The sequence below is a fragment of the Lissotriton vulgaris genome, chromosome 12 (assembly GCF_964263255.1).
Source record: "Lissotriton vulgaris chromosome 12, aLisVul1.2, whole genome shotgun sequence".
Classification (NCBI taxonomy): domain Eukaryota; kingdom Metazoa; phylum Chordata; class Amphibia; order Caudata; family Salamandridae; genus Lissotriton; species Lissotriton vulgaris.
Genome location: NC_141700.1, coordinates 44537744 through 44561258, shown reverse-complemented (window position 1 = coordinate 44561258; position 23515 = coordinate 44537744). Strand labels below are relative to the sequence as shown.

Genomic DNA, 23515 nt, shown 5'->3' with positions numbered 1-23515 from the left:
ATGTGTGACATTTTCATAATTTCAGTGTAATTATGAGTGACATTTCAACAACTATGAGTGACAATTTCTCCTGAGCAAAATCAAGCAATGAAGATGAGGGAAACATATATCAGAATTTACACCCATTTGAGTAATCAGATGGTCTTTAGAATCATGTTTTCAAACACACATAGTTAAGCTAAACGGGCGCACTTCATAACAAATATAAGCCTATAACCTTCTCGAAGGAGGAAAAGTGATGAGGCGGAAGGGATATCACAAGGACCATGGCACTGTAAATGTCTCAATGTAGAAATTCATGTGAGTGAGCAGGATTTCTTTACGTAGGCAGAAGTGCCCATACGACAGAACATGTAAATAAATAATGCTGAATCTGTAGTAAGCAACATCATAAATATGAGCATAGTTCCTTTACGTTATAAGTAAATGACTGTAAGAACAGTTTTATATGATTAGGACATGGTTTCGTGAGTCATTGAACATAGTACTCTCCTGTAACGTTATGCACATTTCATGCCATCTAACTAAACACCCAACAAAAAGTAACATTATCACCAAAAGCCAGTATTTTTCCCTCTTATTTGTACACACTTTAACTGTAATTATAAGAAGAAATATTTTAAAGATGTGTTCGAGCTGCATTAATGATCCTTGATTGATAAAGTAAACAAAGACAGAAATGGCATGCTAAAAATAAATACAGATGATTCATACATGCCAATAGACCGATTCAGGTGGGAGACTCCCGGTTTTTAAAGCCAAAAATGGCTTTATTTTTGGGTGTCTCCCACCTGAAATGTGGAAACCGTAATTGTTGCCTCAAATTACAACATACCTGATACTGATGCAGCCCACTGCTAGTACAATAGCATGTTTACATTAAACCCAATTCATCCGTACATCAAAATTCCTGAAGCTCTCATTACATGTATATTGTGCCACAAGGCTAAATGCCAAAAAAACGAACACCAATTAAGTGCTGCAATAGACACTTACAAGTGTCAACTTCAGGCTGTCCCCGTGCTGTTGGTTTTACTGTGTTTGGGGAGCTGTAGACAGCCCAGAAGACACTGTCTTACGGCTTTGTAGCCCTTTTCGCAAGGCTGTCTAGCTACTATTAAGAAGGTGATCCGACAGCCCCCAAAAAAGTCTGCAAACAGCCACACCTTGAGCTGCTTGCCTGTTTTACTCAACTTTGTTATATTATAATAATTAGCAGCCAGTGTGTGCGACGCAGCGCTTGACAGGTACAGGCGTTAACCCCTTCCATGCTCATGACGGAACGGTTCCGCCATGAGCAGAGCCGGTCCTAGGCCTTCTGAGGCCCCGGGCGAAACGGAAGATGTGAGGCCCCTCTAAGTGCCTTACTGCTTGCGCGAGTGCGTGCAGCGCTTTTCCCGCATTTCATATCGGCCCCCTGCTCTGCGGTCTACTCTGCGGGGCCGGCGGCGGGGCCCCCTGAGCGCGAGGCCCTGGGCATCTGCCCATACCGCCCATGCCTAGGACCGGCCCTGGTCATGAGCGTCGGTTGAGCTGTGCTCATGACGGAACCGTTCTGTCATGAGCCAATAGGCTCATTAGAACCTTCAGCACAGCGCGAAAATTCGCGCCGCGCTGATGCTTGACTAAGCATTTCAGTGCAGTGATGTGGACCACCACACTGAAGTTTGTTAGTCTAACGCCTGATGCTTGGTACATGCATGGCCTCCTTTCTATTATATATTTTGCCTATATATATGCTGTAGAGTTTTGTAGGTACTTCCTGACAGTTCATGCCTTTTTCAGGATGTCTTGTTGGATTATAGTAACCGTAACCCTAAAATTATGTGGGTACAGCAGAGAGGACTTCTTGAATGGGAAAATAGTTTACCGCTAATAAAAAAATTGCATTCGGAAATGTACTTTTCTACCGCAACCCCCTGCAGCAATGTATTGTATTGTATTGTAATTGCATTTATGTGCAATTGTAGAATTCCAGGAATAGTCTTGGAACTCTTTGAACATTTCTAAAATTTCAAAAACTAACCCTAACATAGACATATTTTAGGACGTTTGTAAATAAAAATAACATTTACAAAATCAATAACCGGAAATTGGACATTTGATAGCTATGCTTAGCCTGCCATCTCGTGGTCATTTAGTAGTAGGCTACGCTAAAAACATGACCGAAACAGAAAGGGACAAGTTCAAATAGTGACGGAACAGTTGTGACGAAGTTCTCGATTTGAAAAAAAATTACCTAGAGCTTTTCCAGCAAGAAGTACATTTTCCTACTTGCAATATGGCCGCCCACTCATATGGTTGCCTTGAGTGTGCGCTGTCTAGTTTTTAGCCTCTTTTACGCTGAATCCTCACGTTCCAGCTTTTCTTCCACGCGCTAAACAAACGTCACGAGCCCGCGACATGCGCTGCTTTCAGCGGAGTGCATAGGCAGTGCGTGCTGAGGGATTCGATTGGTCAGCTATCGGCATTGATCAGAAGGCGACTGGAAGCGAGAGGTGTCAATCAGGCCTGGAGCAGGCGCGCGCGCTGCGGAAGGAGTGACGGAGGCAAGAGAAAAGGGACGCCGGAAGCTCTGGCACCATGGCAAGTGATGGCGGGGCTGGGGCTGGGGGAGGTGGACTGTTGGGGGCCCTTAAAACAAATGTTGCATGATGCTGGGTAGAGGGGTGTGTAGCAGGGCTCCACAGACTTGAGTCCGTGAACCTCTCAAACAGTAAATGGGATTTTCCCCCCCAAAAAAACCTTAGTCTCATTTTATGGAAACTAAAGTCAAAGAGGCCTCTTCTTATTTAACCATTTTGGTCTCAACCCAATTTGACAGGCACCGTAAAAAAATGGCAAGACTGTACCTTTAATGGAGGTCTCAAACAGTCAACCCGAACGCCTGATTAGTCCACGAGTAATATGATCTTTGCTGGTTTGAAGAAAACACCCCTTTTTGCTTCTGGGATAAAAGTCCTCCACGGGTTGCTTTTGCGAGACGAAAAATTAAATTCTAATACTGTGCACTGTGTAGAAGCGACACTCGGGCTCTTACCATATTTGCCATTGTTTCAGTTTGCTTATGTGTGACATTTTAAGGCCATATGTGTGACACGTTATCGTAAATTGAATGACGCAGTTATAGCCATGAAATATGATAACTGTTGGGGAATTCTCGCATTAAAAAGGTTTAGAAATTGCCGTAAAACAGACCAGAAAGCAAAGTCATCTTCTGTGAAAAGCAAGAACAGACTGAAGATTTCAGTCATCCAAGGGCAGGATGGCTTGTCAGTTATATCGGCTTGCCACTTTCCCATCATGTCCCCTATGCATGAGAACACAAATATACAGAAACAGAATTCCAAATATTGTAACTGCTCTGTTTAGTTTTGAAAAAGCAGTTCCCGTAAACATATTTTTTTAGGAAGACCACTATAATATCGTCCATCTACCCTTTTTAGTGTCGTCATGTCCAAAAGCAAAACCTCATTAACCGCATCGATGCTGCGGCGATTTTTGCGCTGTGCGGCTGTTTTCCCTTTTCCGCGATACATGACGAGCTCAGCTCGTCATCAGCACACGCCACCCGTGGGTGATGACGAGCTGAGCTCGTCATCAGCATCGAAAGGGTTAAAATGCGGCAAATCGCAATGAACACACTTTCAGATTGCTGAATAGGGGGCAATGTTATTTCTATATTTTTTACCTTTTTTATAAAAAAAATGTAAATTTCCAAGGCCAAAATCTTTGAATTATATACTGAACACACTCAGGCAGATTACTTTGGAACCTCACCGGACTGAGCTTGTTGAAAACTACCAGACTAATACTGCTCTCATACAGAAGCCGCAGGACGAGTTTCAATTCCGCTCCTATCAGGGAGGTGGAAATTAGTGCTCCCTTTTCTTGTGCGGTTGTACAAACAACTGGTTTGAAACAGGTCTGACAAAATAAGTTTTACCTGCAGAGGCTTGGTCCGGAGCCTGTTTATTTTTTTTTTTTTAAATGTGTTAAGCTGGATCCACAATCCTGCGAGTGCTACCTAGAGACCACAGCCTAAATGGTTTAAAGGAAAGCACAAGTAAACAAATTTATCAGGGTACCCAGCTTGACACCTAGCAACAAGTCACCCACTCCTCGACCTGGGCCACTGCTCATAATTGCCTCGAGCAGCAGCGCACAGCAAGATCGCGGATTGCTGCTTTGCAAATGATACCCCCAAAAAGTCCGCTGCCTGTAGTGTCTAATTGGCCTTCTGGGAGCTAACTTAATATGCGTGACTAAGCATTTTAATGTGGTGATGTGGATACAGGCACGAGAATGCGTTAGTTTGACTCTTATTGCATGGTACTTGGTAGGGCTGACTGGGTGTGGCAAACATCACTCCTCCAAATAATTCAGGTGCATTTGACTCCTTCAGTACAGATAGGTTTTACAGGTTCTTCTCTTGTTTGACTCGCAAAGTCAAGAAATAGCATTCTGCCTTATGCAAGTTCCTGAATAAATCTTTGAAAGAGGCCTTTGGATCATGCTTGCTTTCCCTCAATCTCAAATTCTGTCAATCTTCCTAATTTAGGATAGGCATTTATAAGGTATATTTGGAACCAGAGATAATAAAGTTCATGGGATACACCACACAAATGTTGAACATTAATATTTATTTTTTGTTGATCTTCAAACAGCCTATGTATCCAACTAATTCTGGGACATCAAATATCTTAGGGTTCATTTGCATTGTCACTGTGGGCATTATTTTCAACTGTAATTGCTTAATAAATCTTTCATTATATATTAGCATCCAGGCAACAATATTGTGAGCCTGCTGTGTTTGAACTATGCAAGCAATATATAGAAAGGCCTTCCAGACATCTGATCTGTTTGATTTAGATGTCTTGCGTCCAGGCTGAAGCTAAACAAGTGTGAACAATAACGTTAGGTAATGTCTGGATTGACTAGAACAAAAGTTATTCTGAGTAGGAAGTGATAAACTATAGGCATAACATGAGATAGTGAACAGTTTATTTTCCAGTTGAAAAATTTGGACAGAGAAGGCAACGGAGAAATAAGGAAATAGCATCTAATCAAATTTTTTTATTTCTTTTTCTTCAATATTCCCCTAAGGCGGGGGGAGGCGTAATTAGATGCAGGAGTAGATTGGGGAGGCTAGACCAAATGGCTGATGCAAAAGCTTATGGAGACCCCTTGCAGAAGTTGTGCTCTTAATGGAATGTACTGAACTGACATCAAAACATAGAGCTAGTTCACTGGGTGTTGTGAAGAGGTCTAAAACTGCTCCTTCAAGACTTGAATGACCATGTGGTAGCAACACAGGCTGTAATAGTAGTTCAGTAAGGACGACACATATTTTTGCAGCAAGCCCAATACATGTCAATTTTCTTACAGACCTTTCGAAGAGACTCCTTTGTTTTTCTTATTATTAAACTCCGGTTTTAATTTTGGCCTTGCAATGTAAAAATGTAATGTAAAAAATATTTTTAAAGCGCAACTAACACCTAACGGTTTCTTGGCGCTCGAGCACAGGGGGATAGACAGTCCGCAGGGCGAAAGGCATTAGTAGTAAGCATTACAAAACAAGTAAGTTTTAAGAAGGGACCTGAAACGAGTGTAGAGAGAAGCAAATCTTATGCCTGGGGGGGAGTGAATTCCAAAAGGAAGGGGCAAGAAAAGAAAATCTCAGGCCTCCGTGTTTCTTCCGTTTGAAACCCGGAACCTTAAGCAAGGCAAGGTGGGAAGAACGGAGGTTGCCGGAGGGGACATAAGGGTGCAATAATGAGGAAATAAAAGACGGACCCGTTCCGGCAAGGGACTTAAAAATAGTACAACCTAGTTTGAAATTACACCGCTCGGACACGGGAAGCCAGTGAAGGGATTTTAACAAAGGACGGACGTGTTGGTGCCTAGGTTGATGGTGAATAAGACGTGCGGCCTGATTCTGAACAAGTTGCAGCCTCTTCATTAGGTAGGCCGGGATGCCAGAGTAGAGGGAATCGGCATAGTCTATCCTCGAGATGACTAAAGCTAACAGAACTAGAGTAAGGGCCTCAATGGTCAGAAAACGAGCAATCTTTCGGACTTTCCGCAACTGGTAAAAACTGGAGGAGACAACAGCATTGATCTGGGGCTTCATCGTAAGATCGTTGCTGATGATAACCCCCAGACTTTTTGCTGAGTCGACAGGACTGGGGGGAAGACACAACCTTGCAGGCCAAAAGATGGATTTCCATGGATTGGCAGCGCCCCCGACAAGGACCAGTTCTGTCTTGTCGGGGTTAAGCTTGAGGTGGTTAACCCCCATCCAGTCACTGATATGACAGAGGGTAGACTGAAAATTGACTGATCCGAGGAGCCGATATTAAAGACTAACTGGATGTCATCCGCGTAATTAAACGCGGTGACATGGCTACCTCGAAGAGAACGGATAAGGGGGGTTGGGTATAAATTGAAAAGAAAGGGGGATAAGGAGGAACACTGCGGGACGCAGCAAGTCAGTCCGACCCTGTCAGCAGTAAACTGCGAAAGCCGGACCGCCTGGTGGCGGTTACTCAGAAAGGATCGGACCCAGTCAAGGGCCGTACCCCGGATGCCAGCCTCCCCGACATGGTCAACCAGAATATCATGGTCGACCGTGTCGAAGGCGGCCAACAAATCCAGAAGCACCAAAACCTGACTGATGTTGGAGTCCGCCCCTCTCCGCAGTTCCTCCATAACTGAAAGTATGACAGACTCCGTAGAGTGGGCGGGTCTAAAACCGGCCTGTTGGGAGTCAAGATATTGAGAAAGTTCAATAAATGAGCTCAAGATGTTAGTAACATGAGACTCGAGAACTTTACTGAGGTAGGGTAGAAGAGAAATGGGGCGAAAGTTACTCATGACCAAAGGGTCCGCCGTAGGTTTATTTAAGATGGGCACAACCTTTGCGACTGAATGAGTAGGGAACCAGGCCAGAAGAAAGAGACTTATTCAGAAGCTCCAAAGGGGGGAGCGGACAAGCTGTGAAGGCCTCACGAAGAATTAGAGGGGGACAGCAGTCAGCGCGAGACCAAGAGGCAACCTTATTTAAGAGAGCTAAAAACTCCTCCTCCAAGATTGGAGGTATCTGCGTCTATCGCTGAGAGTTAGGGGAAGACCGGGAAGAATTAAGCATGGGAGGGAGGGAGGGGAGGGGCGCAAGTAAAATGCTATTTTTAATATTAGCAATTTTGTCGACGAAGTACTGGTTGAGGGAATCACAGAGCGCACAAGAGGGGAGAGGTTTAATAGTGACCATATCTGGGTGTGGCAGCTCCTCCACAATGGAGAAAATCTCTTTAGATTTGGGGGCCGAGCCAACGATCTTTTTAGAGAAATAGGAGGTCTTTGCATGTAGGACCGCTGTTTTATACTCTTTAAGCAGAGACATGAACCGCAGCCTCATGTCAGCGGCATAGCCTCGTCGCCAACGGCGCTCGGCTTGCCTGAGCCCAAGCTTTAGGTCTTTAAGATCCTCGGTAAACCACCTTTGTGCATCGTGAAGGCGCTTAAGCTTGATCTGCCTGAAAGGGGCAACAACGTTACTGGCTGATTCGAGCCAGCCCGTTAGGGCAGAGGCTTGGGTATCATTAAAATCAGAGGGGGGGGGAGGTGGGGTGGGATAGAGGTCCTAAGTAGATTGACAAATTCACTAAAGTCGGCCCTATTCCAATTCCGGGCCGAAAGGTTACCTTCCAAAGCCCTACTGGGGTGGGAGGTGACCGTGAGAGAGAAGGAAATTATGGAATGGTCTGACCAAAGACAGGGAGAGATGAGAGGAACAGAAATATCCAGGTTCGAGGTCCAGACCTGGTCCAGAACATGACCTTTAATGTGAGTTGCTACGTTTATATGTTGACTACAATTCATACCCGATAAAAGATCAGAAAACATAACAGAGCAAGCGCTCTCCTTCTCATCAAGGGGCCAATAGTTAAAATCTCCTAGGACTAAGATTTTAGAATTGTTAATAACTAGTTGAGAAAGCATATCACCAAACATCATCGGGAAATTAGGCATGGACTGAGGAGGGCGATATGCTAAGACGCAGATAAGGTGTCGCTGGGGATTCCAGTCTCAACACAAGGTAATCGACCAAAGGGATACTGACAGCAGTCAGAGTGGAGAATCTAATAGAGTGTTTGATAATAGCTGCTACCCCGCCTCCTGGCCTGCCAGAGGCTCTATTGGCTTGAAGAATATAATAGCCAGTGGGAATTGCGGCAAGAATATCTGGGGCAGACTCCTCGTTAAGCCAGGTCTCGGTCAGCAGCAATATATCAGGTTTCATAGAATCTAAATAGTTAAAAATTTCCAACTGATGTTTTACCAGTGAGCGAGTGTTGAGATAGCTCACATTGAGTGTAGAATATATGGGCCCTATAGTTGGAAGGCGGTCAATATCTGGGGGGAGAGGTGTAGTAGAAGGATGGACTGGGACTGGGGCCGGGAGGAGGTCTATCTCAGGAAAACTTTCCCTGACGCAAAATAACCCCAATGACTCAAGTCTAGACCGGATGGCGGAAGTAAGGGACCGTTGGGCATGTAAATGGGTTAAGTCAGAGGACGAGTATCTACACAGACGGGCAGGGAGACATGCCCCAGCCGGCCGCGGACGGGTGCAGACGGGCTTACCTTAGGCGCGCCCGCTGCGCTTCCGGGGGGCCATTGCAATTTGAGTCTAAACCCCCCCCTCAACTAGACCGCAGCGCGCGGCACCGCCGGGATCCAGGTCCTCACCTAAGATGGCGCCTGCCCTCCACAACAAGCGGCACGTCAGCCGTGATGGACCGGGGCAGGGAGGCACACCCTACTGAGGGAACGGGTATTAGATCACCCGCTGTCTGGCCCGGATAAAATCAGGTAAGAACAGTGAGGGGGTTGAATTTAATAAAAGTATCGAGCATTAGACACTGATTTAAAAATGACAAGAGCTCCACGCTGTTTCTCTTGCTCGCAGTCTGCCCCCAGCGCTCAGCGGACCTTCAGAAGTGCTGCCACCACACCTTCTAGCATGGCCTTGTAGCAGGGCTGAATTTTACCACATTTCACAACAGTGATAATGACCCTTTTATTGCACACTTCTGAGAAATTATCTCTAAGCACTTGTGCCACTGTTGCCAGCTACTGGATTAGGAGTAGCCCTGGGCGTAGTGTGCATAGTGGGGCTTCGCGGAGCTACGTGAAGTGGGCGAGAAACTACGCCCACCTCCGCACTCCGCGTAGCCCCACTACGCACCACAGGCCTCCCTCCCGCCCTCCCTAAATACGTTAAAATCAAAGTGTAAAATAATTAAAAGGCACTTACCTTGCCCGCCGCGTCCCCGGGGTACGCTATCTTCATTGCTGCCGTCTTGTTTACTAATGCGCATGCGCGGGCGGCCGCGCATGCGCATTTTCTCGTGAGAAATGCGCATGCGCGGCCGCCCGCGCATGCGCATTAGTAAACAAGAAGGCAGAATGAAGATAGCGAGCCCCGGGGACGCGGCGGGCAGCGGCGGGCAAGGTAAGTGCCTTTTAATTAATTTAAACTTTTAATTTAAAGTATTTAGGGAGGGCGGGAGGGAGGCGGGTGGCGGCCAGCTACGCTCCGTCTGCGGAGCGTGCGTAGTGCCGCCTGGCTACGCAAAAAGCGGAGTAGACGGCACTACGCACACTCCGTGCACGGAGCGTAGCTGGCCGCCCACCCCTAATTAGGAGACCAGCTTTTACTCTTGATAAAGACTGCTCCAGGATGGATTTTCGTGAGAGGAGTTCCAAATGAAGTTGCAGGCCTCCCTCCCGCCCTCCCTAAATACGTTAAAATCAAAGTGTAAAATAATTAAAAGGCACTTACCTTGCCCGCCGCGTCCCCGGGGTACGCTATCTTCATTGCTGCCGTCTTGTTTACTAATGCGCATGCGCGGGCGGCCGCGCATGCGCATTTTCTCGTGAGAAATGCGCATGCGCGGCCGCCCGCGCATGCGCATTAGTAAACAAGAAGGCAGAATGAAGATAGCGAGCCCCGGGGACGCGGCGGGCAGCGGCGGGCAAGGTAAGTGCCTTTTAATTAATTTAAACTTTTAATTTAAAGTATTTAGGGAGGGCGGGAGGGAGGCGGGTGGCGGCCAGCTACGCTCCGTCTGCGGAGCGTGCGTAGTGCCGCCTGGCTACGCAAAAAGCGGAGTAGACGGCACTACGCACACTCCGTGCACGGAGCGTAGCTGGCCGCCCACCCCTAATTAGGAGACCAGCTTTTACTCTTGATAAAGACTGCTCCAGGATGGATTTTCGTGAGAGGAGTTCCAAATGAAGTTGCAGATTTAAGAATCTTATACTGACCACGCTAGCGAGGAAGTGAGGGAATAGGACTTTGACTCCCATTGTTAGTCAGTGTGCCCGGAATTCACAAGACTTGGGACCCTGTCCATTTGATCATATCGCAATCCGGAAAGGCAACATTAGCAGTTATAATGGTGCAAACTCAAAAATTAGAAAACTGTGTGCCGTTTTCAGATTAGTTTCCCAGATTTACAGGACAATCTACTTGTCCTGTAACAAAATCCACTTGTCCCTTTGATGCCACGTAGTACGACAACAAATTATGACGGCAATCTCATTATATAAGAGCTCTTATATTAGCCTCTGATTAAGCAAGAGCTTATACCATGGTAGATTTTGAATACTAACAATTCCCTTATTTTGCCACCTTTCCATAGATCTACATACTGGGGACTGGAGGTAGCGGTATCCAATAGTTCCCCATGGTTGGAATGCCCTTCTGAGTCTGTGCAAACCTACTAACTTGCATATTTTATGGGTTTTCAACAGCTCGTCTCTAATATTTCCCCACACAGAAAAAGGTTGGAAATTTACTCCTGACGAGGGCAGAAGTAAAACTTCTTCCGGGGTTGAGGAAAAAAGTAGTTGGTGCAGAGTGAACTTGTTACAGCTCAACAGATTTCCGCATGAGCAATTGTATACATGCATATTTGCTCGTGCTAAAATGCAGTTAACAAATATTTTATAGGAATGCGATTTCCTGACCTACTTCTGTAAGTTATTGTGAATTCATGAAGTAATGCTAAAACATATGCCAGGAGTGCACTTTTGTGACTTTACTTAAGAATTGGGCCCTTATTTAGGTCTGGCGTTAACAAAGACTTTTTGTTTTTATTAAAATTTGATCTCTCTCTCTATCAACCGGTTGGCTTCATTGTGAGCGACAACATTCTGCTCTTTCTCAAGGAGCGCATCGGTACACAAAATAGTTTTGTTCAGTGCCAGGAACTGACTGCTGTGGCAGCGTGGGTTTTTTGAGACAAACATTTTTTAGCTTTTGCCAATGTTTGTTGTAAAGATGAGGGCCCGGCTGTTCCCTCAACAATAACGTTTTACAAAAACCATGTCAAAACAAGACACAAATTGACAAAATCAAAAGGCTGACCACTAATGTCATACCTATTCACTTTGCCAATGCTTTTTTTTCCATGTTTCATATAATTTTGTTGAAACTGGTTTCACTGATTTTCTATTATGAATATTTTTGGGAAATACTAGCATCCATCAACACATTTTATTACATGATGCTTCAAAGAAATGGTACCTGAAATTACACCGTAGTTTAGCTAAACGTTTTTTTTTTGGTTGCATTTTTTTCATAAACCATTTTATTTTGAAAGCAAAAAATCCTCGGTCTTGCTTTCAAGCTTTTGCAAATATTTACATCTAATCCGAGAGCACCTGGAAGCATTAAATGGAGCCTCAAATTGTTAAACTTTGAAAACATCTGTACACATTATTTTACTGGAACCACTGTCAGCAGTACTGTCTGTACTTACATTTCCGTAGAGCTGTCAGCCTAATAATAAAGGCTTTGTATTAATGAACCATGAATACAAATTTGAACAGTATTAACATATGAACATAACTGTTACCTTAACTGCAGACAATGCTCTTTCCTGATTTATAATGTGGACTGTGATCTGGCAGCCAATGGATTTGTGCTGTAGGTGGTTGGGCCTACTTGTCCCAAGGACAAAATAAACATGAAAACTTGTTGTCCTTGACCCCAAATAAAATGTCCTGGACATCGGGCTATAGGAATTCTACATCCCTGGACTATTATACTCCTAATATGTCTATCAAATGTAACATCATATAGAAATGCACAAAAAATGTATGTATTTTGCGTTTTTAATTTTATCCATTAACTAAACCTGATTAAGCAGTTGAGACGTGATCAGACATATATGCAATGTATTGATACATACACGTTGTTAAACTACTTACTGTGCTCGTCTTCTTTTCTTTTGAATATCCCAATTCTTTGCAATAATCATGCAATCTAAAACCTAATCGTGAACAAAGGACTTTAATTTCCTTTTTTCATGCCATAAATATTTGTTTCTTCTCAACATTCATTGCCTGATAGACTTGAATTTTCAAACCGCTAGGCAGCGTACAATCATCATTACACAAATTTGGAATACCACTGTTAACGGAGAACTACCTAATCCAATATTGGGGACAAATTCTGATATATTAAAATCATCTCTCCAAAAGCTTGCACAGTTTCAAAGTCCACAGCATATGCTGTAACCACCATGCAGCTGCTCGGAACAAATCATTTTTCTTGGATGCTTTCCACACCTCTAACATCAATCCTATTGGGGTTGCTCCGTTTAGTTGTCTATTTATATCTTGTTTAATGGATTTTTAAAGCCTTTACTTAAGAAGAATTGTCTCTCTGTACATGTGATTACCATTCATAGGTATTGTCTTGCGTTCGAGCATGACATCTGGATTTGTAGTACTAGGATACCCCTACCAGTAATTTGTGTCCCTGATTAAAACTATTTGTGAGACCTCATACGAAGGTATGACATCCTGGTTTTGGAGCAATGGCCACTTCAGAATATATTCTTGCATCTGACAAGGATGCAAATATACTAGATGTGAAACTTGAGAACGGAAACCCTGCTACAAAACCTAATGTTTTATCTTTAAACATAAACAGGGTCCACTTCCTTACTGCTTGACTGTGCCTTGTTTTGGTGATTGACATTGTTTATGTGACTTGTTGTTTCCTTTGTTTTTTGCAGCTGCCTTTATCATTACTGAAGACTGCTCAGAATCACCCTATGGTGAGTAAATAAATAGTTTCAAAGCCTTATATGGATGGTCCAAAAGAAACATCATCTGTAAAGAATCGGAGAGTTCTTCTATGCCGATCTCAAAGGCCACTTCTAATTCTTTGCTTCAGATATATCAGTTTTTGGTTTGGGGTGAGAATGCATTTCCGGAAAAGAAAACCTGAGAGTTTGCATGGTAGTTAGTGGTGTATCGATTTTAAAGTGCCCTGAGTGGGACACTGCATGGGCAAACCACAGACAAACCATTGTTGGTCTTTCCTGTCTTCCCACAAGTCTCTAAAAGAATTGCTTGTAAGCATTTCACTACTGTGGGTGGCTTTTCCTCCTACCTGCCCAGCTTCTACTCTGCAACTCCTTCATCCTTGCCTTGTGTCTTTTAACTGCCTGTAGAAGTTATTGGTACTATTTTTTGGGGAGTTTTATATAGCGCAAACTCGATCCAAAGATATTGGAGCACTTTACCTAAGCACCAGTTGCATTACAGACCAACACATTCATTTTGTTAGGCACGAGGAGATTAAGTGATTTGCCCAGAGTCGCAGGATGTTGAGCATCTGTGCCGAGACTTGATTCCCAGTTCCCCAGCTTTGTGGTCTACCAATCTAGCCGTTAGGCCACAACCCCTCTCCTTGCACGCAACATAGCCTTCCAGTTCATGTTTAACTTTACTTTCTTTAATTTTTGCAGTTGGTGGAATTGAAAAATGGAGAAACTTATAACGGCCATCTAGTGAGTTGTGATAACTGGATGAACATCAATCTCCGAGAAGTGATCTGTACCTCCAGGGTAGGTACTTGCTTTTCATTTTCACAACCCTCAATTCCTAGGTGGTTAGAGTTAGCTAGGTGTTTTTTTTTTATCTCTGCCTCTGTAACGCAGGCCAAATTGCATTTCTAAAACGCAATCTGCTGTACATCTTTAAATGTATATGAATTCTAGATATGCACTTTCTGTAGAATTTCCGGTTTCCTTACAAGGAAAATCTGTCCAATAGTTAGTTATATTTAACAATATACACTCATCGCAGTGTATACATATCCCCTCCAGCAGTGTAGACTGTAATATAAGCTTTTCTCCTTCCTATCACCATAACTGATTCCTGACTAAATACTCTCTCCTAGCATACTCATACCTAGCGTACTCAACATCGCAAATTCTATCTTGCAGTCCTGCTCAAACAGGCTTTATTCACATAGCAAATGGATACCACACTATCCTTAACTCAATCGCTTATATGGTTTTAAAGGAAATCCTTCTCATCTTCCGGGCCCAATTAAAGCTATAACCCTTTTGGAGTATAAGAATGAGGGCCATACACAATTATAGTCTCATAAAGAGAGATTGTATTTACATTGGCCCGAAGTCCTGTATAATTCCGTTGACTGGATTTTGCCATAGAGAAAAAACGTAATTTTAAGTGTTGATGTTTTGTACTTTCCAAGAATGCCCACCTCTAGAATCCTGCTTCCTTGCGACAGTGCTCAACATAGTTTCTTAGCACTAGTGTGAAATAGATTTTTACTGGGAAATTGAATAATTTTGTTTTTGTTTCTGTGATACTCTGTGTACTACCTCGCTCTGTTTCTCTTTGGTGTTTACTTTTTGGTTGGAATAAGGTATCATTTAACATTTCTTACCACCACATTTAGAAGCATTGTTTTGAACATCTAAACTGCCTGTCCACTGAGGCTTTCCCAGACTGTTCTTTATTTAAAGAGGGAATAAATACAGTGCCCCCTCAAACGAGTCCTTGCGCCTTTTTGCAATACACAATAAATTAACAGCTGGCATGACCAATTCCACCATAGGTGAAATTTGCACTTACTGCAAATGTTTCCCTGCTGTGTTAATTGCAGATGAGCAGGAGAAGTCATGCCAAGTTTGTGATCTGTACTCGGACACCAAAGAGCAGGATTTTCCATTATACCACTAATAACACAATTTATTGCACATTTTTATGCCGTAAGATATATTGACGTGCAGTAGAATAAGAAGTGAGAAAACGAGAGGTCAAGTTCTAGACAATCTGTGATCACAAGGTGCCCAAGAAAATCACAGCAGCAAGACAGACCACTGGATGAAGCTCCTGTGTTCTCATGACATGGACGTTAACCTGTTTCTCACAGGAAAGTCAGGGTGATCAATTTATGACACCTTTGGAGCATAAATTCGGGCAGATGTAAGTCTTGGTGACTGAAAAAAAGCAATTGTTTTAGAACTACTGATACCACATTAGATAGTACAGAAGACAGCAAACCCGCAGAATGATGGGCAGGCAATAGCCGGTAAGGTTACATCCCTCTGCAACGGGGATGGGTGATCGTAAGTACATTACAAACCGCTCCCAGATGTCTATACGGCGAGAGGTCGGCGGCAATTATTCCCAATATTTGGCCAGTTGCTCTTGACAGTAGGAGGCATCTTGTAGCCAAGACACAGCCTTTGGTGCAAGTTTTCTCCCCCAGTGCAGGTCAATTTAGTTCATGGCCAGAAGTAAGAGCATAACTGTAAGGCGCCGATGTTCAGGTAGAACATGTCTGACACAGCCCATTAAACTAATATGGGGAGTTTGCTGTAGAGTGTGACCAGTAATCTGGTGAATAATGGCATGTACCACGCTACAGAAAGCTGCTATTTTAGGGCAATTCCAGGCCAGTTGAAGGAAGGAAGCCTGGAGTGCTAAGCATCTCTCAGTACCCCTCCACCAGCAGACCCATACCCTGTATCTGTTCGTGATTGTGATATAATCTGTGTAAAAACTTGAAATGAATAAGTCTGAGTCTGTAATTAGGCGAAAGGGCTGCAATTTGTTTGCACCAATAGGTCCATTGTTCCTCTGGAGGTGGGTGGGGTGGGTCTATACCCATCGCCCATTTAGCTTTGGCCTCTGGGTAGTAAATGTGTGCCTTATCTTGCATGATTGCATACAGACATGTAACTAGTCTGCGAGGGGTGGCGTTTGTCAATATATGTTCTAGGGCATGTAGTGTAGGCAGTGGCTTGTTGCGCCCAGCCTGTAGAACGGATATGGGAGTATGTCTAGCATGGTGGGGTGTGTAGTCTCCTCAAGCGTGAACGGGGGGAGTAATTGTCAGTCAGGATATAGATCACCATATGTGAATAATTTCTGTCTGCGTGCTCGTGTTTTAGCACCGGCATCCTGTAGGGCTGATAGCATTGGATTGTAAGCCAAAGGCATGGAGGGGCATAAATGCAGTGTAGATGAGTGCGGAGGCCATCACACCCCCACCAAAAGCACCCGACAATATCAATCTCTGTGCATGGGAGTTTGCAAGGTTGATAAAGCGCAGTCGATAGGAGCACTGGGGAGGCCGCATCCACCTCAACCGGCATATGCGGCTGAAATCTTATAGGGTATAACTAAATATTTAAATATTAGGCCTGAATGCATAAGGTGTCATGTCTGGGGCTTTTAAACCCCCTTGTCTTAATGGTAATGTAAGAATTTCCCATGCAACTCTGGGGTGTTTCCCTCCCCATGTCAGTGATATTCGATTAGAGCGCAATCGCTGGAGAAAATGTGCAGGAAGCAGTAGGGAGGATATGGATTCTGTCCTCCAGCCAGGACATCATCCAACCATAGTTAGAGCGCCACAGCTCGTCTCTGTCACGGCTGTGCCAGATTCCGAGGTACCTAACAGCTTCGTCGCCCACTCCAAGGGAAATTCAGAGGCAAAACTTTGTGTAGTATTAGTGAGAAGAAAAATGATAGACTTGGCCCAGTTTATCTGTATACCAGTCTGGCCCTCAAATCTAAATACTTCTCGAATATTGGGGTCCAAATTGACATGGGGTTCCCGGTCTTAGAGAGCAACGTCGGCATACATGAGGCAACAGAATACTTACTGGTCTGTATTGCAGATTAGAGGAGAATGGAACCATTTTGAATGCATTTGATGCTATTTCATTAACTCTGTTTTCATACTACTGTGTTAACTTCGCCTTACTTGATGAAGGCCATAATGTACAGAAGAACAAAGCTTTTCACGCATAAACCACCTGCTCATTTTTAACTGTAGCATCTAAAATCCTCCATCAGCTCTTGTCGCACATCCCCTTCCCCCTCCTTCAGAATCCTTTTTTTTCACCTTCTGTTATTCCTTTGTGTTCATCAGGATGGCGACAAATTCTGGAGGATGCCCGAATGCTACATTCGTGGAAGCACGATTAAGTACCTGCGTATTCCAGATGAAATTATCGACATGGTGAAAGAGGAAGTGCTGTCCAAGGGCCGGGGCCGTGGCGGCGGTGGAATGCAACAGCAACAGAAGCAGCAAAAAGGGAGGGGTGTTGGAGGCGCTGGTCGAGGTATAAAATCTCAAGCATATGAAAATTATTACTGGTGGATATGTATGTATTTGTCTGCGTAGGTGTCTGTGTTGTTCCTTAATTGCATCGCGCGCAGTGAATAGTCCATATTGTGAGTGCATTCCTTGGATGGTTGTCATAGCATGGGGTGGCAAACAAAGGCCTTGTTAAAATCCCAGCCTGTTGCTTTAGTGTCCTGTTGGAAAATCAGAACCTCTGTTGAGTAGCTTCAGAGATTTACTTTGAGGGTATTTTTTTTTTCTTTCAAGAAAATGGGCTTGATGTTCGGTTTGCCGAAGCATTCAGCTTTTCAATCTTGTGATCTGCCTTCCTGATCCTTCTGTGGCAACGAATAATTACAGCAAAGACATTTCCTTTGAATTTTTTGTTGTTGCTATGTATGGAATTGGAATTTAATTAATAATGCACACAGTTAAAATTAAAAAACTAGTGTGATATCTACGTCGCTTTGCTTCGTTTTCCTCCCATGTGTTGGGAAATGGAGGAAATGCTTTGATTAGATTCATATCGCAATCATCTTTAACAAACACCCTTAAGTTGCATCACAATTACTCCCATGCACACAGTTCTGTTTTTTTTCTGGTTGTTGTTCTCCTTGATGCTAAGGAGCGAAGTAACACTAACTTTTCCTTGAGGAGCAGTTTATATGTATTTAATATTTTTTGTTTAAACTCCGCCTTTACAGGGCAATGTGTTGGGTTATATTTGAAGAAAGGGAGCAGTGGCTATAGAAATAACAAACCACATCACTGTGCTTTATGTCAACATCTCCAGTTCACCATCCTCCCAGCTGGTGATTTATTGGTTTTCCCCTGGTCTTCCTGTCTTCAAGCTCTTCTCTAGAATGTACTCTGTTCATAAACCTGATCACTCACAAATCTTTTTTTGACTGACCTTGGTGTGGCCATGCGGGAGTCACATGAACAGAATATGTATATGAAGTCTTACAGGGAAGTTACAACAGGGACAGGCATAGGACTCGTATGAGACACAAAAAGTCTGGGACCGGCACCTTTTCTGTGATCACACATACTATGTTGGATATTGGTTATCCTCACTATCGTAGCTCCCAAATCATTCCATCACGGACCCGGACACGTGCACAAACACTATCATTCCACTCACAGCATACCCCACACGTATTCACATAAATCAAATCAAGCCACTACACTCTCTCATCAATTCTGTTTCACTCACACTACCACAAACCTACATACCAAATCATGACACTCATGATCATTACATTACACACCATATTACACGCTCACACTATGTACCGCTGCTCCGCATCCTGTATCTGTTCTCTATGCGTGAGAAAAGTTTAAGCCTGTGTTGTATGCGAGAAATGCTTGCATTGCTACTGCTGCATGTGTTGTCTCTGCTTTGTGTGTAAGGAAGTGTGCACTATTGTGGATGTGTTTATGTAAGCATGCAAAGATTCCACCTTTTGGGCCTATTCTAAGTTTGTGAATGCTCACCTAACAGCTCTTTAGTTGCAGAACTCTACATTTTTGAAAGATACGTACCTTTCAGTAGGACACTAGTCAGCAGCTCCTTGGAGAAAGATGTGTATTCAAGTCACTAGAAACAAAAATTGACAAGGCCAATCATTTGGGCTGTGTGTGATTAAATGATGTTGCCTAGCTCCTTGATGTAGAAAGTGCGTGTAATTCTTGAGGTATAGCAATTCAAGCTTCCTTAGCACCTCGAAGCTAACAAACACACATGTAAGGCATCCGCAGCAACAGGTCAGACCTCCCTTATACACAATAACACGCTCTAATCTGCCAGCATGTGCAGAAGCAAGAGGGCAAACATCCCTTAGTGCATTTTTTTTATTGTTATTGAATTGCTCATCATATTTAGTTTTGTGCATTTTTTTCACAAGTGATATTTTTTTTCCTTCACAGTGCAGTCATGAGCATAGATTCACCAAGAGTTCAGTGGTAGTGGAAGATTCATCAGGCACCCTTTCATGAGATCCCACTGTTTACCTCTTGTCGCGGGGTGGGGGGGTGAGCTACAGTAATTGACTACCCTGAGTGTAAATGGCCACTGGAGGTAGGGTTTGTAGTATGTATTGGTTTGGGATCAACTTCTCTACGGGTTCTGGGAAAAGGTCCATATATTCTACCACATAAGGCTAGGAGAGTCTGTTAAAATGGCTACAAAAAAACACAATTTTTAGGTCTCGCCTACGCATTGCATTGCCTGCAATGGCAACGCGTGCACGTTTGGTGATTACCTTGCGGGTGCGAGCTTTGACATATGGTTCCTGCTCGCTCCCGCAAGGGAATCCAGCGCAGGCCCCCTCCTCTCTTCCCCTCCCCCTGCTGCCTCTTCCTCTCCTCGTCAGCGCGAGGCGCCCGCTTGTTCTCTTTAGCAGTAAGCTGAGGGGAAACCCATTCCAAAGGTGCTGGAAAGAAACAAACAATACAGTAAAAAATGATACTAGTTTACTCGATTGTTTTAGTTGAAAAGGAAATCTGTGTATCAAACTAAACCCTAAAATAAAAGAAATGGCCATTAGATACTGTAAGAACGTCTTATCTAAAATACAAACTTCTGTCAGTTATAAGAAACCAAATCAAAAACTCTTAGCAAAGCTGTGCAGAACAGTGACGCAATAATAGTTAGACCAGTGTGTGTATATATAGGGTGGAGGCTGTAGAAAGGGGTGTGTGTTGAGCCAGCTAGAATTATATCTTGGGCAGAGGGGCGGTTTGTTCTGACTCAAATGTTAAGGAGAAGTTGGCGATATATGCTAGTCTGGTACTTTGGTGACCACTGAATGCGGAGACATACCTCACAACCAAAAGTCAAGCGAGAAACAGAGCAGACACTGGTTGGAGGAGAAAATGCAAATCATATTCTCCTTGAACTAGTCTTTCGCAGGCAAAAAAGCATATACAATTCTGAACCTATGAAATCTTGCAAAATTTACTTTAAGAAGATTTCGACCAGGTAAAAAGCTCCTAGAAGACCAAGATGTCTGATCACAAGTGTCCTGATTTTTTAGCACTTTGTAAAATATCATCAACTCATGTAGTATGTTGTAAAGCTGGGAAAGAAACTTCTGATACTTAACCTTCCGACAATTTTTTAGGTGTGTTTGGAGGACGTGGGAGAGGTGCCCCAGGCGGTGGGAGAGGACAGCAGGAGAAGAAACCAGGCAGACAGTCTGGAAAGCAATGAAACACAGTTTGGACTTTCTTTTTGTAAGCTTGGACGTTGGCGTGCAGCCGTGAGTTTCGTTTTCGATGAAGGTTGCCGATTATTTAAAGTAATACATTTCTACGCCTCAGTCAGTGAATCTGACACTGTTCTTTGTTATTGAATTTGTAAAATTCCTCCTACCATTTGCTGGTAGAATTGTGTGGACAACGTTTAGTTGGAGATTCTTGATTTCGGTTTAAAAGGAGAAATGCTGTGCTAGGAGCTAAAATTTCAACTACCACATCTTGTATATTTTTAACGGAAAAAGTAAAAAAAATCATGTCATGATATTTTAAGCACTTGTAAAAAACATTTTTGTGTTTATTACCTTTTGCAGAAAAGTTTTTCTAATTTGAGTTTTATTTGTTTTGTAATTAGTGGAACAAACTGGTTTTATGTTAAAGTAGAATTTGACAAACTTTAAAATTCTCAAAACAGTCTGAAATATGTCACCTTGTAAGCATGTATTTTTTTTTTACCATTTTTTTAAACACATTTTGTGCTTTGTCTTACTGTTCATTTGCCCTGCTAAAGTTCCAAGTTAAATTGACAAAAAACAGATTCAGTTTGTTTAACAAGATTAATAAATAGAAAAATCTAAATTGTCAGTCTGCTCTTAGTTTGTTGTGTAATGCTTGGTGTGAGGAGCTGAGATGTAGCCCTGTCATGGAAAGAAATGTCTTGAAAATAACATTGATATGTTTAACATTTGTAAGTGTTTTAATTTAGTACAGTATTGTCCAATGTGAATCTATTCAAATGCATATTTGTGTGTTTTTTTTTTACAATAAATTGAGAAAGAACACCCCAAAAAAAAATCCAAGAAAAAAAGTCCATTCCGTCAATTCCTGCAGGGAGCCAATGGACAATCCAGTTTATGTTACAGACTATAAGTGAGAATTATACATGGAAGGATGTTATGGTGTTTTAAAACCCACAGCAGTGGAGGGATTTGTTTTAGTCAATGCTTGGGACACCTCAGCCTATGGGACGTTGGTGGCTGCTCCACTTGCTTTGTTTTCTGTGAATTTTTTATTACATAATAGTGAATAATGCCTCTTCCGCTACCTTCGGCTTTTTGATGAACTGACGTTCATGGCAATGTTCTGATATATTTCTGTTGACAGTGTGCCAATCTTAAATCCAGTAAATTAATGTATGGGAGTTAATGTGTTAGTTTTCCCTTGAGAGCAACCTGGAGCTTGATGTACTAATGTATTTTGAGGTTTTGAAGCCTGCGGTTTGCAAAATCGCAACCTTCCCAGCTGCAGGATCCAAATTTGTAATATATATCAAAAGGCTCGTTGTGATTAGCAAATATCTTTGTGACTCACCGTTCACACTTTGTGTCCGTGTTCGAATCATTAGGAAAAGGACATTTGAAACGGGCTGCAGAGAAGGTTTGTGGGAAAATTCACTTCAAGAAGAAAGCAGTGATCTTGAAGAAAGTAGTGATCTTGAAAATTCTTTGTCAGTAAAAATTCAGTTTCCTTCCTTGCATATGCCTACTCTCGGTGAGAGTCAACCCTTCACAATGGTTCACAGTGGACTGGAACAATGGTTGCTGACCACATTTGTGGTCGCAAACCATCGACTGGATACCAACACCATCGGGCGGTATCAATTTGCGTAGTTGAAGCCGTCTATGAGATACCGCTTCAACTTTGTGAAGTGGGCAATGGGTATTAAGCAAGCATACAGCAGTTGGGGAGATCACTGAATGGTTCCGCCCCCTTCTCCCTATTTGCCTTAGCATCCTGAACAGTTTTAAGGTCTGGCAGTAGCCAAGACCTTTTGGTGTTACTAAAATTTACATATAATATACTAAGATGAGCTTTCATTGATCAGTTCTTGTGCCATTCAAATTTTTCTTCCGCTCACTGCAGTATTCACCATGGGCAATCATGGGTCCGCCCACTTCAGCCGCTTAACTTTATTGTAAGTGACCGCACTCTTCTCTTTCTCAAGGGGTGCATAAACACAATGTAGTTTTCTTCAGTACCAGGGACTGCTATGGCAACGTGTAATTTATTAGGCCACATTTTTTTTAATGTTTTCGCTCTAAGCCAATTTTTGTTTTTTTATTTTGGTAAGGGGGCTGGCATCTCTTAAAAAAAAAAAAAGAAGTTTTACAAATATCCTGACAAAGCAACCACTGACAAATTCAAAAGCCTGGCAGCCAATACCAAACATGTTATCTCTGCCAACACCTGTTTTTTTGGCTTGCCGCCACCCCATCCCGTTAGAACACAACAGCAGCAGTTGGAAAGAAAAAAAGCATGTACGACTTCTGTTCCCCTTTCAAGTCTCCATCCCCGCATTCCTGGCCCTCTTGGGACGATTTGCAAACAGAGTCCTTTTTCATTAATATTAATTCTACGGATCAGTACATACAACACAGTGCAGAATAAGCCAGGGTCACAAACCAGTTGTTATGCAAACATAGCAACTGCTTGCAACCGGGGACTTTGTACATTAGCCCTACAGTCATTAGTTCTGGCAGACATAGAGGCCAAGCCTTTTCCACTTTTGTAAAGGGTATGTGAAGTTGCTCAAGCCATGAACTTTTAATCGCAGAGAATTTTCAAAGTAAACAAAAGTTGTGCTTCAAAATGCTAAAATGACTTCCTCGCCTACCTTCCTAGAGGCCCCCTGTATTTGCATTGCTTTGATATTTCCGATGTTTGCTGATCCCTGCAATCACTCGAGTGCTGTGTGATTTGGACGTTTTTATCAATTGCTGAAATACTTAGAAAACTACTTGAGTGCTCAGAGAGGGGATGGACTAGCTAATAATTTCT

At 43.1% G+C, this 23515-nt stretch overlaps 1 protein-coding gene across 1 annotated transcript; it reads left to right on the top strand.

Annotated features, from left to right (window-relative positions):
• Positions 1 to 2394: 2394 nt before the first annotated feature.
• Positions 2395 to 21322, top strand: LSM4 (LSM4 homolog, U6 small nuclear RNA and mRNA degradation associated). The gene is made up of 5 exons (XM_086947005.1): positions 2395 to 2586; positions 13098 to 13139; positions 13836 to 13934; positions 17285 to 17477; positions 20605 to 21322. The coding sequence occupies exons 1-5, from the start codon at positions 2584 to 2586 to the stop codon at positions 20691 to 20693; spliced, it is 426 nt and encodes a 141-aa protein (XP_086803131.1). The 5' UTR covers positions 2395 to 2583; the 3' UTR covers positions 20694 to 21322.
• The last annotated feature ends 2193 nt before the right edge of the window (positions 21323 to 23515 follow it).

What these genes read in the sequence shown, in the direction of transcription:
- LSM4 (XM_086947005.1), top strand. An exon ending in CTGCTCAGAATCACCCTATG is followed by an intron (nt 13,140 to 13,835) that starts GTGAGTAAATAA and finishes TAATTTTTGCAG; the next exon opens with TTGGTGGAATTGAAAAATGG. An exon ending in TGTTGGAGGCGCTGGTCGAG is followed by an intron (nt 17,478 to 20,604) that starts GTATAAAATCTC and finishes ACAATTTTTTAG; the next exon opens with GTGTGTTTGGAGGACGTGGG.